At 41.6% G+C, this 16507-nt stretch overlaps 2 protein-coding genes across 7 annotated transcripts in view; one reads left to right on the top strand and one right to left on the bottom strand.

Moving 5' to 3' along the window:
* slc1a6 (solute carrier family 1 member 6) overlaps positions 1 to 5168 on the top strand; it is a 78170-nt gene extending 73002 nt beyond the window's left edge. For all 6 annotated transcript variants that reach the window (XM_067968214.1, XM_067968216.1, XM_067968215.1 and 3 more), the window contains one exon: positions 862 to 5168. In XM_067968214.1, coding sequence (XP_067824315.1) covers positions 862 to 1060 — 199 coding nt within the window. In that variant the 3' untranslated portion in view covers positions 1061 to 5168. The remainder of the gene's footprint in view (positions 1 to 861) is intronic.
* Positions 1 to 16507, bottom strand: part of LOC137299471 (ran-binding protein 3-like) — a 303210-nt gene that overhangs the window by 271903 nt on the left and 14800 nt on the right. The window lies entirely within an intron of this gene.

Raw genomic sequence — 16507 nt, forward strand, 5'->3', positions numbered from 1 at the left:
CTGGCACTGTAGTTTGAACAATGGGACGGATGCGCTGTGAGCTTAGTGCTCATCCAAAGTAAAAATGGACTACGGGACTCTTTCAGGATCGATCTAATTAAATATGGAGAACAAGCTCCCAGCCTGGAATGAGCCTCCTGCTGGTAATTTGTCAAAGGGCATGTGGTATATCCTCTTAAAGGGTTGAAGCTGCCATTTAAGGGGGAGGTGATGTTCTTTTCAGCAGCAACAAGAACAGAGGCAGGAAATCATGCAGCACCTGCAAAGAACCCCACCATTCTGTGGTACAATTGTGGAGCTTCTTGTTCACAAACTGCGCCAAAGGAGAGTTGTCCTGTTTGGTAGTGAAGGGTATTCTCCCTGCAGAAAAGCCATTGGGACTGCATAGGAGGTGGTGGCAGAAAGGGTCAACAAGGGGGTCCAATGTTCGAAGGACCTGGGAACAAACAAAAAAGTTTGCCAACCTCAAAAATCTGCCATGGTAAAGCTATGCAGCATTTCCCAAGTAGATGAGTAATGTATACATGCCATAAAGTTTCCTTTCAACCTGTTAGACTTTGACTAACGCCACAAGCAAAGCTAAAAAAACTTCAATCCAATCTGTTGTTTTTTGTGATGAAGGTTTTTTCCTCCCAGTGGCAAGTGTCATGTTTGAAATATTCAGTTGAGGCCCTCAGTGAAAGACTACACTTCTGATGTAACCATTGCAAGGTTACCAGAATTTAATCCACAGTATATTCCTGGGACTATTGGCCATTCTCTCTGCCGAGGCACACAGAAATAAATGCAACCTTTATGTCCAACAGAGGTAATTAGGTTTGCCCTAAAACTGAGGAAACCAATAATGCTTTCATTTTTCAGGGATCGACTGCGAACTACCACCAATGTGCTTGGTGACTCATTGGGAGCGGGCATTGTGGAGCACCTGTCAAGGCATGAATTGCACACACAGGATACAGAAGTTGGAAATTCTGTCATTGAAGAGAATGAGAAACCTTATCAGCTCATCAGCCAGGAGCATGAAAACCAGAAGCATTTGGATAGTGAGACCATGATGTGACCCTGAGACTAAAAAAGGCTCAGTACTGGGGAGATAAACAAATACAACCATGTAAATTCTGTATCTGTGCATTTCTAATCAAACTAGTCAGCAAAGGAATGTCTAAAACAGTCTAATTACTTCAGCAAGAATCTCACAAAAAAGGGGCAGACCTGTATGCGTGTGTATCATCCATGTGTGTGCACGTATGAGTGTGCATCCATGTACATATGGATGTCCATGTTTGTGTGTTCATAATGTGTGAATGTTCATGTATGCATGTGTCCATGTGTGTTTGTATGCAATTCTGTGCAGGTGCACGTAGATGTGTATGCTGTGGTTTGTGCGTATCCATCAGTTTGAATGTGAAAATGTGTGTGTGTGTGTCCACATGCGTGACAGTATTTATGCATATTCATGTATGCAGGTCTCTGCATGTGTGTGTCTTTGTACATGCATGTGTGTGGATTTGTTTTTAACTGGAAATGGTAGCCTTTTAAACCAGGTAGTTGCCTCAGTAGCACTTTCCTAGTTGGGAGAAGATTTCCTTTGTGTACTGGGTGTAGTAAAGTCGTAAATGTGTTTCTGATTTTACTGCACTCAGTACACAGAGGAAATCTCCCATTGTCAGAAAATAATTAATGAATTAATTAATTAAGAAGAAAAATATCAAAGGGACAGAGAAAGGGCAGGGGAATGGGATGAAAATAGGCAGCTCTGATGTGGAGCTAACTGCAACAAGCACAATGAGTTGCATAGACTCCATCTGTTCTGAAATTTCTATGATAATATTGTGACATACTCTTGTGTTAAACTGGTCAAGTTTTGCAAAGTTTTGATGTCTTGGCAGACATCTAACAAGGGGCTGATTTTCCTCATCCATTGCAAGTCATGCCTAAAAGATTAAGAAATGGTGCTAAATCCATTTGAGTGTTAGGGGTAGATTTTGACTTTGTGCGATAGTGTAAAATGGGTGATGGCGGGAATCGGCAGCCCATTTTAAATTTCTTCTGATTTTTATTTTCATTGAAACCCAGAGGTAACCCCAGATATCCAATTACAATGGGCATTAATTTCTGCCAAGAGGAGGAAAGGGACACAGGAGCGTAAGAGGAGGAAAGGAACACAGGAGGCCTCAGATCAGCGCTCCTGCATATTAATATGAAACTCATGCCTGTTTCATGTGGGGGTTTCCACCTTAACTATGCCGGAAATGCGGCAAAGTGGGAGCAACACCAAGGAAATTCCTGCCCCGAGTCACTTTTTTTCAATATCGCCTACATAATCCTGTCATGTTTCCAAGACATTTCAGCTGACCTGACCTGAAAGCAGGAAGTCTGCGCTATCTCCCCTTTCACAATGTTGTTCTGTCCCATTTATCGTGCTTTGCGGTCATTAGGCCAGAGGAGTAAAATAAAAACTAAACAAAATATTATTAACTAGTTATTGTAACAATCCCTGATTCATTAATCTGGCAGGGATACGCAGACACTGAATCAACAGCGGGCTGAATAATCTTAGGACAGCCCTGATAACGTTAAAGTAGATCCTTTGAGTAGCTCCAGGGACACAGCATCAATTAGACACCGTGAATTGTGCACACACTCATAGCGTCAGTATGCAGAAGAGGTGGAAAATCTTCAGACAACGTTTCCTAATCTTCAAATGTTCTCATTGTCGGATGATGTAAAATGTACAATATCTGTGATGTATTTCTAATCTCTAAATGATATGCATAAGGTCAGAAACTTGTACTCAATCCAAGCAAGACATTGTACTTCAGTATCACTGACTCACATCTGAGTAAAGTCTCCTCTGTTCCTCCATTACACTGATTTTGGGTGTGCACCTTGCTGCAATTAAATATGTAGTTCCTACACATATTCTGCCTTTTCTAGCATTCTCAGATTTATCCTACCTTGTATAAGATTGTTTACAGCACTCAATTCATCTCAAATGGCATTTAGACTAATACCAAGTTTCAAAGTACTGAGACTTGGGAAGACCCTAGCATGGGAATAAGCTACGACTACTCACCTTGTTTCTTTCTTTCTGTTACAGTTACACAGCGAGAGTTACTGTGAAACTTTAGAGGAAGCAGCCTGAGGCTTATGGAAGGATGCAAGGAAATTTTCTGATTGTTAGCTGTGGGCATATCTCTCCAATGTGAAACTTATTCATCACATTCATGTAAGATTGAGACAAAGTTCTAGGTATGATTTACTCTTCAGGAGGCGAGAAAATTACTCTGTTTGAATGGTAACTAAGGTGCAGAATATTAAAGGGCTGAAATTCCATGGGCTTCCGCTGGTCTCCCATCATAAAACCGGCAGGAGGCTGCCAGAATCCTCAGGGAAACAGCCATCCACTGTTTCTGGGCGTTTCCTCAATACCTGGTAAGGGATGGAAATTTCATCCACTCCTTACAAGATAAATGGCGGGCCAGAGACAAGGACTCCCTACGCCAGGAATTCCCTCTCCTGGTCTACAGTCAGGCCTGGTGTTTATGTGTTGGCTGGTACATCAAGTGAGTGGAGGCACACCAGTCTCCATAAGGTTGTGTGTGCACCCCATGGCAAATGGCTTGGACCCCCGAAGAGGTACGAATGTTTTTTTAAAATTGATCGGGGGCTCATCAGACCATTGCCAGGTTGGGCAGAGGCTGAAGTTTCTGTTGGCATGGGACAGGCCAGAGATATGCCCAAATTGGCGCTTGCGCTCACCTGCCCCATGCTAATGAGGTGCCCTCCTACTTAACCTCCAAATTCCAGCAGGGTCTGTGCTAGAGGACATTGTTGGGTGCGATGCCGGTGTAACCCATGAGATTGCAGATTTCACTAGATTACAACACTACTTATTTTACAGTTCTTCTTTCAAAATCATAAATGTCTTGAAGTTCTAGTAGATTTTGGAAGTAACACTCTTAGACCAGGATTGAGACGTTGTGTGTGAGACTGGATGCTCACAGAGCATTCTGCTAGGCTCAAGGTTAAGAAATGTCACTTGGTGAAGCAGAAAAATACTGAAGGATCATTGCTGCTAACCATTGTTACACTACCCTGTCTCTTCACTTTGAAGTCTGCACTGGGGCAAAGGAAGATCAAAAAGATATCTTTCACAGTTAAATAAAGCTCTCAGTCACAAATAGGATTGACAAGTGCAGATACCAGCCAATCAATCCACATCTTTTCATGACATCACCAAACTGTAAGAGCATTGCCCACAGGATCACCTGATGAGACAATTGCAAAGGCCATGGATAGATATATGTGTAATTGATGCCCAGTAATCAATCCTAATTGTTATTACCTGAGTAGTCTTGGCAACTGTTTATCCCGATGCATATATCTGGTAGTGATCAGCTATATTGTGCTGAGAGATTTTGCTGTATATTTTCACCTTCCCCATGCAGAGACACAAAGTCAGCAGAAACTGTGCCATCAAGGAGTAACTGTTCTAAAGTGTTTGCCATTGCTAGCATGTAAATGCCAGGAAATATGTCATATGTCTCTTGCTGCCCTGAGGCCATTAAGAGTCATCCGCACAATGCGGAACTGGAGTCACATGTAGGCCAGACCAGATGGGTATGGCGGGTTCTCTTCCCTGAAGGAGACTAGCAGACCAGTTAGGTTTTTACAACATCTAGCAGTTTTCGTAGTTGTTACAGATGTTAGACAGGAAGTACATGCAGATGCAAGATTTGAAATAATAGATAGATAGATAAATTGTTAGTACTGTATGGGCTGATAAGAAATTGCATTCCAATATTTAAATGGATAATTATAAATGATGAATGGCCCATAAATTGTACCCCATCAACCTGCATTTAATTAATAATTTCAGAGCATCTTATTTTTGACCATGTGAGTCCTCTTTGGAAGCCAATGCTGGCATTTAAGATTTTTTTCAGATGAAACTATGTAGCATTGCTCAGCGAACATATGTTTTGATTGAACCCCCAATTTAGAAAAGATATATATTAATGAAGGGACAGAATAATTATGATATGGTGCAGTGGAAATGGAACTGACAACAGAACAGCACTCTCCAAATCAAACATAGCAAAGCTGATTTTCCTTCCTGGCAGCGACCAGGAGCAATTTGGGCAAAACACACCAGAACTGTGCTGCACCAGGACCATGACCTCAGCACCCAAGCTGCCTCTCAGGCGTAATTTAAATAAAGCAGATGTGGACTAGGTACATATGGAGATGTACTAGTGGGCACAAACTGGAAGGGAAGAAGAAGTCTGGGTACTTCTGGAGCCTTAAAGGTAACAGCAACCTTAAAGGTGCAGGCACAGTGAAAACCCCATAAAATAAATCCTGATTTTTTGTGTGGATGTGAGAGTGTATGGAACAGTGAATTTTCAAACTATCAGCTGCTGATTAATATTGGAGACTTTTGAAATCTGTTCTAGTCAGCCAGAAGTTATAATTTGCATTTCTGCCATCTTCCCGTTTATTGAAATGTGCCATCCTCTGTGAATGTTTGCATGCTGCTGCGGCATGAATGGGATGGCAGCAGCACCCAAGAAAGAGTCTGGGCATCCCTGCAATCAGGCAACAGCTTCTGATGAAGATTGTAAGGCTGTGCAGTTACTGCGATGAAGAGCTAATATATGATACTATTAAATTAACAATGATTCACTTTAAGACTAAAGCCTAGAAGTTATTTTTGGCAACATTAGCAGACAAACACTTAAAGCATTCATACAATATTCCTTTGTCTGCTATTTTTATGGAGGTGCTAACCCATTGAAAATAAATGGCTTAGTGCTCATGTTAAAACAGTAGAAGAATATCATTTTAATTACTAACTGCAATTTTTCAGCTTAAAAAGTATAGTGATATAGAAAGAAATAAGAGTCAACAAATGCTATATTAGTTAATAGATTACCACAACATACATGATTCACAGTATGCGCTTAAAGTGCTGTAACCTACAAGGCTACAGACCAAGAGCTGGAATGTGGGATTAGGCTGGAAGCTCTTTTTCGTCTGGCACAGACACGATGGGCTGAATGGCCTCCTTCTGTGCCCTAAATTTCTATGATTCTATTCTATGATTATAGTTTTTACTGAAGATAGTGGAGTATATTCTCTCATATGAACCTACTATATACTTTAATATGTGGTGCACATGTTAATACATGGTTTCCATATATAGCTCCTGTAATAAAACAGTTTTCTGTCTGAAACTAGTCACAATCCTGCAAATTAATTTCCCCATTGTGATCTGATAAATTGTGATTCCAGCACGTCAACTGTTTTTGTGCAGACATCACACACGATTTCACTAATGGTACATGGAGCGATGACAAACAAAAGTGTAATTATGTGATACTCGCAATGTTTCTAGTCTCCACGATGTCATAGCTTAATTAGACCTCCACTGGAATTGCTCAACAAATCTTAATGATCTGTCTCCAGTTTTCCTTCTTGTAAAGTTCCACTTTGGCACTCAGTTGACAAAGTACTTGTGTCTCAGTCTTCTAAATCATCTTTCTGATGCACAATCTGACTGCTTTGAAGATCTTTGCGGGACTGGTAGTATGATGAGGGATATGTAAAATACATTGAAGGTAGGAAGAATGGTGTAATCAGGGTCTTGACTTGCTTTACATGTGTCTAGATCAGCTTTATTTGCTCGAGCTCTCCAATCCAACATCAGTAGGATCGATATTGCAAATCAAAGAAAGTTGATTCGGCTTATTGCTCTTTTAATAATCCTCTTACTGACTTGATTTATGGAGTTTGTGATATCCAGTACCTAAAGGTGCAGGATCAATAAAGCACAACACAGGATGGCCAGAGCTATGAAGATGTTGTTCATATCCTGGCCAACTGTCCATCGAGTGGCATGGGGAGCACAAAAAGAAGTCCACAAAAGCCAGTGACATGATCACATAGTAGGAAACAGTTTGCAACCAGTTTTTCAAGGTAATAGCAACCAAAATGCACAAATTTCCTATAATATTAAAATTTGTACATATGTTATGCATTCTTCTATTTGGGATATCATTATTCCCTATCATACCTGTAGGAGGCACTTTGATAGGATTTCCCATTGTAAGCAGCTAACTATCACGGGCCCCAATCATGCCAGCAGTTCCATCTCCACCACTAGATGGAGCTTCAGAAGTTTCAGTTCCCCACAGATTAAACCATCATTGTACATCTTCAGAACTTTCACAGCTCCGGGACACTGATAGCATTTAAACCTCCCTCCTTGATGACAGTAAGTTCAGAAAAATTAGTCACCATTTTCTTTTTCGCTCTCTTCAGTTTTCCCTTTTTGTATTTTCCATTTTGACTAGTGCATCTCCTATGGCTTTGCCCTCAGAAATTCAGAACAAAGCAAATTTTCCCTCAGAGTGCATTAGTGTTGCTGTAGATATAGGTGTGGGGATCTGCAGCTTCTGGAGCATATGAAGCTCCATCTAGTGGTCGAGGTGTACAGCTGCAGGTGTTACAGTGTGTCATGAATAGTGTTGCCCAAATCATCATCTTCTTCTTTGGCAGTCCCTCAGATGACTTGCTTCCACTCCGGGAGGGTGGGTTCTGCGGTGGCTGAATAGTCCAATCTTGGAGCCGCAGACTCTGCCACAGGTGGGGCAGGTAGTGTTTAATAAGGCGGATGGGTGAGACATTCTGGATTCTGCGCGCTCTTTCCGCTGCTTACGCTTGGCCTCCACGCGCTCCACTTGGTGACGCTCGAGGTGATTGGCGCCTTCACGGATGCTTCTTCTCCAGTTTGGGCATTCTAAGGCAAGCGATTCCCACATGTCGGTGGGGTTGTTGCATTGTTTTAGGGAGGCTTTGAGAATGTCCTTATAGCGTTTCCTCTGCCCTCCTAGTGATCGCCTGCCATTGCGGAGCTCGGAGTAGAGCACTTGTTTAGGGAATCTTGTGTCGGGCATGCGGACAGTGTGGCCCGCCCATCGCAGCTGGTTGAGCGTGACCAGTGCCTCGATACTGGGGATGTTAGCCTGGGAGAGAACGCTCATGTTGGTACGCCTATCCTGCCAGTGGATTTGCAGGATTTTGAGGACGCAATGTTGGTGATATCTCTCCAGGGATTTGAGGTGTCTGCTGTACATTGTCCATGTTTCTGATGCATGCAGGAGGGCAGGGACCACGGCTGCTCTGTAGACCATGAGCTTGGTGCTGAATTTGAGGTCTCGGTCTTCGAACACTCTGTTCCTCAGGCGTCCGAAAGCTACACTGGCGCATTGGAGTCGATGTTGAATTTCATCGTTGATGCCTGCTTGCGCGAGAGGAGGCTCCCGAGGTATGGGAAATGATCCACACTGTCCAGAGGCTCACTGAAGACCTTGATGATCGGGGGGGAAGTGTTGTGTGGCAGTAGCGGGCTGGTAGAGGACCTTTGTTTTCCGGAAGTTTAGCCTTAGGCCCATTCTCTCATACGCCTTGGTGAATGCGTCGATGATGGTTTGTAGCTCGGCCTCTGAGTGTGTGGACACACAGGCGTCGTCTGTGTACTGCAGTTCGATGACAGAAGTTGGGGTGGTCTTGGTTCTGGCTTGGAGGTGTCGAAGGTTGAACAGTTTCCCGCTTGTCCTGTAGGTTAGCTCCACTCCAGCGGGGAGCTTCATGGTGATGGGGTGGAGTGTTGCAGCGAGGAAGATGGAGAAGAGCTTTGGTGCGATGCGCAGCCCTGCTTGACCCCAGTTTGCACTTGTATTGGGTCTGTGGTGGATCCGTTGGTGAGGATCACGGCTTGCATGTCATCGTGGAGCAGGCAGAGAATGGTGACGAATTTCTGCGGGCAGCTGAATTTGAGGAGGATGCTCCACAATCCCTTACAGTTGACAGAGTCGAAGGCCTTTGCGAGATCGAAGAAGGCCATGTACATGCCCAAATAAGGAGTGCGTGACATACTTAGCAAATTCAACACATTATAGATTTTTACATTTTTCTTCGCATTATCAAGAATAAAACAATCCATCATGAAACTTCCCTAGGTTGGGTCTCCAGCATCCTCTTTTCTGCCTGCTCGGCCTCACCCCAATCTATTTTAATTTTTGCAATCTGCTTCATCCACCTTTTGGCCTATTCCCAAGTCTTATCTGAATTTTTGGAGGTGTTTTTTGCTGCTGCAAAGTTTTTCTTCCCGTTTTGGCATTCAGCTAACACTGTAATATGTGGGAGTTTGTGGACAGTGAGACTGTTCCGGATTGCCACATCTGCAATAAATGTCTCTGGCTTGAGACACTCTGGCTCAGAATCTTTGAGCTAGAGACACACCGACACATAAGGGTGGGGGAGGTAGAGAAGGAGGTCCCGCAGACACTGCTCCTATCCAACAGGTACGAGATACTGGATACCTGTGAGGATAAGGATGAAGGCAGGGAGGATGCCCAGAATGCTAACCGTGGCACCGTGGAGCATGAGGCAGACAAATGGGGGGAGGATCAGAATAGAAAGGTTGTAGTCATAAGGGATTCTATAATCAGGGGGCTAGATAGTGTCCTCTGCAGTCGCAACCAAGAGTTCATGAGGGTGTTTTGCCTACCTGGTGCAAGGATAAAGACATCTCGGAGCAACTGGAGAGGAACTTGGAAAGGGAGGGGGAGGATCCAGTTGTCGTGGCCATGTAAGTACCAATGACTCAAGGAAGAACAGGGAGGAGGTCCTGATAAGGGAATTTCAGAAGCTAGGAACTAAATTAAAAAGCAGGACCTCACAGGCAGTAATCTCAGGTTTACTACCCGAGCCACATGCTAATTGTCATAGGGATACGCAGATCAGGAAGGTGAATGCGTGGCTGAAAGACTGGTGTGGGAAGGAGGGGTTCCATTTCATGGGACACTGGCAGCAGTACTGGGACAGAAAGAAGCTGTCCTGCTGAATCGGAATGGGATCAGAGTCCAATGGAAAGGATAAATAGGGTGATGCATAAGACTTTAAACTAGTAAGATGGGGGGAGGAATCTGGTAGCAATTACAAAAGCTTAAAGATAAAAGAAACAGGAAATTAGTGTAAAGATCAGACCAGGGTAAGGAATAAAGATAACATAAACGGTCAAGGAACAAATACGTTATAAAACAGAAATATAAAATGACCGCTAAAAATAAAGTAAAAGAAACAACTATTAAAGACGAATTAAACTGCCTGTACAGCAATGTACGCAGTGTCCAAAATAAAACGGATGAACTAGAGGCAATAATCCACAGCAAGGAACCAGATTTAGTAGGAATAACTGAAACATGGCTACATGAAGAACAGGAATGGAAACTAAATATTTTTTTTATTCATTCATGGGATATGGGCGTCGCTGGCGAGGCCGGCATTTATTGCCCATCCCTAATTGCTCTTGAGAAGGTGGTGGTGAGCCGCCTTCTTGAACTGCTGCAGTCCGTGTGGTGACGGTTCTCCCACGGTGCTATTAGGAAGGGAGTTCCAGGATTTTGACCCAGCGACGATGAAGGAACGGCGATATATTTCTAATTCGGGATGGTGTGTGACTTGGAGGGGAACTTGCAGGTGTTGTTCCCATGTGCCTGATGCCCATGTCCTTCTAGGTGGTAGAGGTCGGGGGTTTGAGAGGTGCTGTCGAAGAAGCCTTGGCGAGTTGCTGCAGTGCATCCTATGGATGGTACACACTGTAGCCACAGTGCGCCGGTGATGAAGGGAGTGAATGTTTAGGGTGGTGGATGGGGTGCCAATCAAGCGGGCTGCTTTGTCCTGGATGGTGTCGAGCTTCTTGAGTGTTATTGAAGCTGCACTCATCCAGGCAAGTGGAGAATATTCCATCACACTCCTGACTTGTGCCTTGTAGATGGTGGAAAGGCTTTGGGGAGTCAGGAGGTGAGTCACTCGCTGCAGAATACCCAGCCTCTGACCTGCTCTTGCAGCCACAGTATTTATATGGCTGGTCCGGTTAAGTTTCTGGTCAATGGTGACCCACAGGATGTTGATGGTGGGGGATTCGGCGATGGTAATGCCATTGAATGTCAAGGGGAGGTGGTTAGACTCTCTGTTGTTGGAGATGGTCATTGCCTGGCACTTGTCTGGCACGAATGTTACTTGCCACTTATGAGCCCAAGCCTGGATGTTGTCCAGGTCTTGCTGCATGCGGGCACAGACTGCTTCATTATCTGAGGGGTTGCAAATGGAACTGAACACTGTGCAATCATCAGCGAACATCCCCATTTCTGACCTTATGATGGTGGGAAGGTCATTGATGAAGCAGCTGAAGATGGTTGGGCCTAGGACACTGCCCTGAGGAACTCCTGCAGCAATGTCCTGGGCATAAGATGATTGGCCTCCAACAACCACTACCATCTTCCTTTGTGCTAGGTATGATTCCAGCCACTGGAGAGTTATAACATAATCAGAAAGGATAGGAAAGAAAGAAGGGGTGGAATAGCTGTACTAATTAGAGATAACATAATGGCAATAGAAAAAAGGGACATAACTAGCAGAAGGATAGAAACAGAATCCATAAGGATTGAAATAAAAGATAAGAAGGGATCAATCACACTAATAGGGGTATACTACAGAGGAAGAAATATGTAAGCAAATAAGTGAAATGAATAAAGGACAGAGAATAATAATCATGGGAGATTTTAACTACCCCCAAGTAAACTGGCAAGAAGAGGTAGGTAAAGGGGGACAGGGAATGGAGTTTTTACTGTATGTGCAGGATTCCTTTCTTACCCAGTATGTAAAAAGCCCAACAAGAGAGGAAGCACTGCTGGATCTAGTAATGGGAAATGAACCAGAACAGATAAGAGAAGTAAGCGAAAATAGAGTATAGAGAGTAAACTTGCAAGGAGCATAAAAGTGGACTGTAAAAGCTTCTACAAGTATGTAAAAAGAAAAAGATAAGTGAAAACAAATGTAGGTCCCTTACAGTCAGAAATGGGAGAATTTATAATGGGGAACAGGGAAATGGCAGAGCAATTAAACAAATACTTTGGTTCTGTCTTCACGGAAAAGGACACAAATAACGTCCCAGAAATGCTAGGGAACCAAAGGACTAGTGAGATGGAGGAATTAAAGGAAATTAGTACTAGTAGAACAATAGTGCTGGAGAAATTAATGGGACTGAAAGCCGATAAATCCCCAGGGCCTGATAATCTGCATCCCAGAGTATTAAAAGAGGTAGCCATGGAAATAGTGGATACATTAGTTGTCATCTTCCAAAATTCTATAGATTATGGAACAGTTCCTGCAGATTGGCGGGTGGCAAATGTAACCCCACTATTTAAAAAAGGAAGGAGAGAAAACAGGGAACTACAGACTGGTTAGCCTAACATCAGTAGTAGGGAAATGCTAGAGTCTATTATAAAGGATGTGATAATAGGACATTTAGAAAATATCAATGGGATTAGACAAAGTCAACATGGATTTATGAAAGGGAAATCGCGTTTGACAAACCTACTGGAGTTTTTTGAGGATGTAACTGGCAGAATAGATAAGGGAGAACCAGTGGATGTGGTTTATTTGGATTTTCAGAAGGCCTTTGATAAAGTCCCACATAAGAGGTTAGTGTGCAAAATTAAAGCACATGTGATTGAGGGTAATATACTGGCATGGGTTGAAAATTGGTTAACAGACAGGAAACAGAGAGTAGGAATAAATGGGTCTTTTTTGGGGTGGCAGGCGGCCACATGCCTATAGAAGACTTTTGGATTCCCTTTCATGCTAGCCGTCAGTCTATTCTCATTCTTTCTCTTTGCTCATCTTATTTCCTTTTTCATTCCTCTGTACTTTTTATATTCAACCTGGTTCTCACTTGAATTATCAACCTGACATCTGTCATACTCCCCCTTTTTTCTGTTTCATCTTACTCTCTATCTCTTTCGTCATCCAGGGAGCTTTGGCTTTGGTTGCTCCACCTTTCCTCCTCGTGGGAATGTACCTAGACTGTAGCCGAACCATCTCCTCTTTAAAGGCCGCCCATTGTTCCATTACAGTTTTGCTTAGCAATCTTTGATTCCAATTTACCTGGGCCAGATCCGTTCTCAACCTATTGAAATTGGCCCTCCTCCAATTAAATATTTTTACTCTAGATTGCTCCTTGTCCTTTTCCTTAACTAGCCTAAACCTTATGATACTATGATCACTGTTTCCTAAATGTTCCCCCACTGATACTTGCTCCACTTGACCCACCTCATTCCCCAAAACCAGGTCCAGCAATGCCTCCTTCCTCGTTGGGCTGGAAACATACTGATCAAAAAAGTTCTTCTGAACACACCTCAGAAATTCCTCCCCCTCTTTTCCCTTTACATGATTACTATCCCAATCTATATTAGGATAGTTGAAGTCCCCCATTATCACTACTCTATTGTTTTTGTACCTCTCTGTAATTTTGCTGCAAATTTGTTCCTCGATATCCTTCCCACTAGTTGGTGGCCTATAGATTACACCCAGTAGTGCAATGGTGCCTCTATTGTTTCTTAACTCTAACCAAATAGAGTTTCCATATTATAAAAAGGATATAGAGGCACTGGAGAAGGTACAAAAAGATTTATTAGAATGATACCAGAACTGGGAGGTTATAAATATCAGGAAAGATTGAGCAGGCTGGCGCTCTTTTCTCTAGAAAAGAGAAGACTGAGGGGTGAACTGTTGGAGGCCTTTAAGATTATGAATGGGTTTGATAGGGTAGACATAGAGAAGATGTTTCCACTTGCGGGGGAGACCAAAACTTGGAGCCATAAATATAAGATAGTCACTAATAAATCCAATAGGGAATTCAGGAGAAACTTCTTTACCCAGAGAGTGCTTAGAATAAGGAACTCGCTGCCACAAGGAGTAGTTGAGGTGACGAGCATAGATACATTTAAGGGGAAGCTAGATAAACACATGAGGGAGAAAGGAATAGAAGGATATGCTGATAGGGTTGGATGAAGCAGGGAGGGAAGAGGCTCCCTGTCCCCACTGCCACCTCTTGGGAGATACAAGGTCAGCCCTTCAGAACTCTCTCAACACCTTTTCGGCCTCTCCCCAACAGTATTTTATATAAATAACTGTCTTTGTATCGTCTTTTATATATATCACTATCTTTTAAATCTTTTATTTATTTTTAAATTGCCATTCTTTAATTGGTACGCTTTTCATTCATAAATATTAATGTAAATCAATCTGTAATAAATAGTAACTTTAAATTTTTCAACTATTAATATTTATTCATTTAATAAATTTAAATACACAAATTTTGAATTTTCAATTCAATAAATATATATCTGTCTCAATTTATATATTCCAAATAATTTTAACATTTTACTTACTGACATTAGATGAGTGACCTATAATTTCCTCTGTAACATCTTTTTAATTATCATTTCCATATTTTACTCAATGAATACCAAAAATTATTTTAATATTTTGTTGACTAATTTCAGAAATTATCATTTCAATGTTTTATTTATTCTTTCCTCTAGATTACTCTTATTATTTCTAAAAATTTTAGAATGTTTCTAATTATGGTTACTTTCATGCTTTCGAAATTACAAAGCAATGCAGGAATGTTATGGACAAATAGCATTACATTAGCATCGGATGGGACACAATACAGTGATAGAAAATAATGTCAACAACTCCAACAGGGCATGAGCTACGCGAGTAACAGACTATCCTTGGACTCATTGGCAACACCTCAGAAAATCAACCAGTTTCTGAAAATGCTGACTCAATCCAACGAATATTAAGAATTTGATAACTAGTAACTGATCCATATTTCTAAGTTTCATATTTTTTGATATATTATTAAAAAATTTTAGTCCATATCACATAAATTCATCCAAATCAAAAGAAAATATAAAATATCACATTTAGGTAGGATCACATTGAATGTATAGGGCAACTGATAGGCTGAAATTCCTTTTTTTAAACTAAAAATGGGAGAATGCCTGCTATTCCCCACAATTAGAGACCCACTAATGAAACTATGATAATGTCTGGCTTGGAAACATCCAATTTATAAAATTTCGTAGTTGGGGTCATTAATTCGAAAGAAAAACAGTTTTTTTTGGGGGGTTCAAAGAGGCATTCCACCCAAACATGAAAGTTGTGCACTATGTTTATAAGTAATGCATCTGATGACCTTTACAATTAACTGTCCATCAATATTCCTTCTCTTTTTGACCAGTTGTTATGAAGTCAGAAAAAAACTGTTCTAAAAAACAGAAAATGCTGGAAATACTCAGCAGGTCAGGCAGCACCTGTGGAGAGAGAATCAGAGTTAACATTTCAGGTCGATGACCTTTCGTCAGAACTGGAAGAAGTTCGAGATTTGACAGTTTATAAGCAAGTACAGAGCCAGGGAAGGAAGGGGGAGGATGGGAGGAAAGAACAAAAAGGGAGGTCTATGATGGGATGGAGGGCAAGACTCATTAAATGACAAAAAGGGGTGGTAATGGGACAAGTAAAGAAACAAAAGGTGGGTCTAGAGGAGCTGTAAATTGCAACATCAGAACCATTACCAGCAGCTATTATCCGAAAATATGGGAGCAGTGGTTATGATCTGAAGTTGTTGAAATCAGTGTTGAAATCAGAAACTGTTCTGTTGGCCTGCGATACTTTGTAAATGCGTGGCACCTTTCAGAGATTGACAATGATAAATGAGTTGACCAGAATACATCAACGTATACAATGACAAATATACATCAATATTTATCATTCATCATTCACTAAAATCGGAAGAGATACCCAGAATAGGAAACTCCCAATTCTTACATGGAAACGTCAAAGCAAGAGTTTCTATATTAGATGACAATCTATTTTAAAACTGCAAAAAATAAACAATGTTATCTTAAATATGCTTATTTTTCATATAAATTGGATCTAATGGCAAAGTCTGAAGCTATGGTCTGTAGTTCCTTTTCTATTTCGCTCAGAAAATTTAAGGTGAATTGGTTCAAATCATTGATCTGTTATTCCAATGTCTTTGAAATGATACTGCAGTGCAAGAGTTCTAGTTAGCAGCAGTTTGATGCTGTTTTAGGATAAAACCAACACTTTGACAAAAATGAAGCATTTTTACTAATAATTTTGTTTGAGATTGACTTCAATTTAATTCTGTCACAGTACATAAAGGGTCAAAAACTAACTACTCAGAGGAATCATGTATTAGTGTAGATAAGTATAATGTTGATGAATGTTTAGTGATAGTTTGCTTGAGGGAGGAGCCAAACCATTCAGTTCAAATACAAACATGTTGTGGAAATTGTTCACATATGTGTGTGATTGGCAACTTTTTGAATTTAACAGAGAGCTATTTAAATATTTGCTTGGTTCCAGTTAAGAAAGAAAGAACTTGCACTTGTATAGTGCCTTTCATGTCCTCACGATGCCCAAAACACTTCACAGCTAATTAAGTACCTTTGAAGTTCTATGTAGGCAAAAATGGAAGCAAGTTTGCGCACGGCAATGTCCCATAAACAGTTACTGTTCACATCCATACAACAGCCATGCGCTGGGGACATGGATTAGA

This window comes from Heptranchias perlo, chromosome 29, assembly GCF_035084215.1.
Source record: "Heptranchias perlo isolate sHepPer1 chromosome 29, sHepPer1.hap1, whole genome shotgun sequence".
Taxonomy (NCBI): domain Eukaryota; kingdom Metazoa; phylum Chordata; class Chondrichthyes; order Hexanchiformes; family Hexanchidae; genus Heptranchias; species Heptranchias perlo.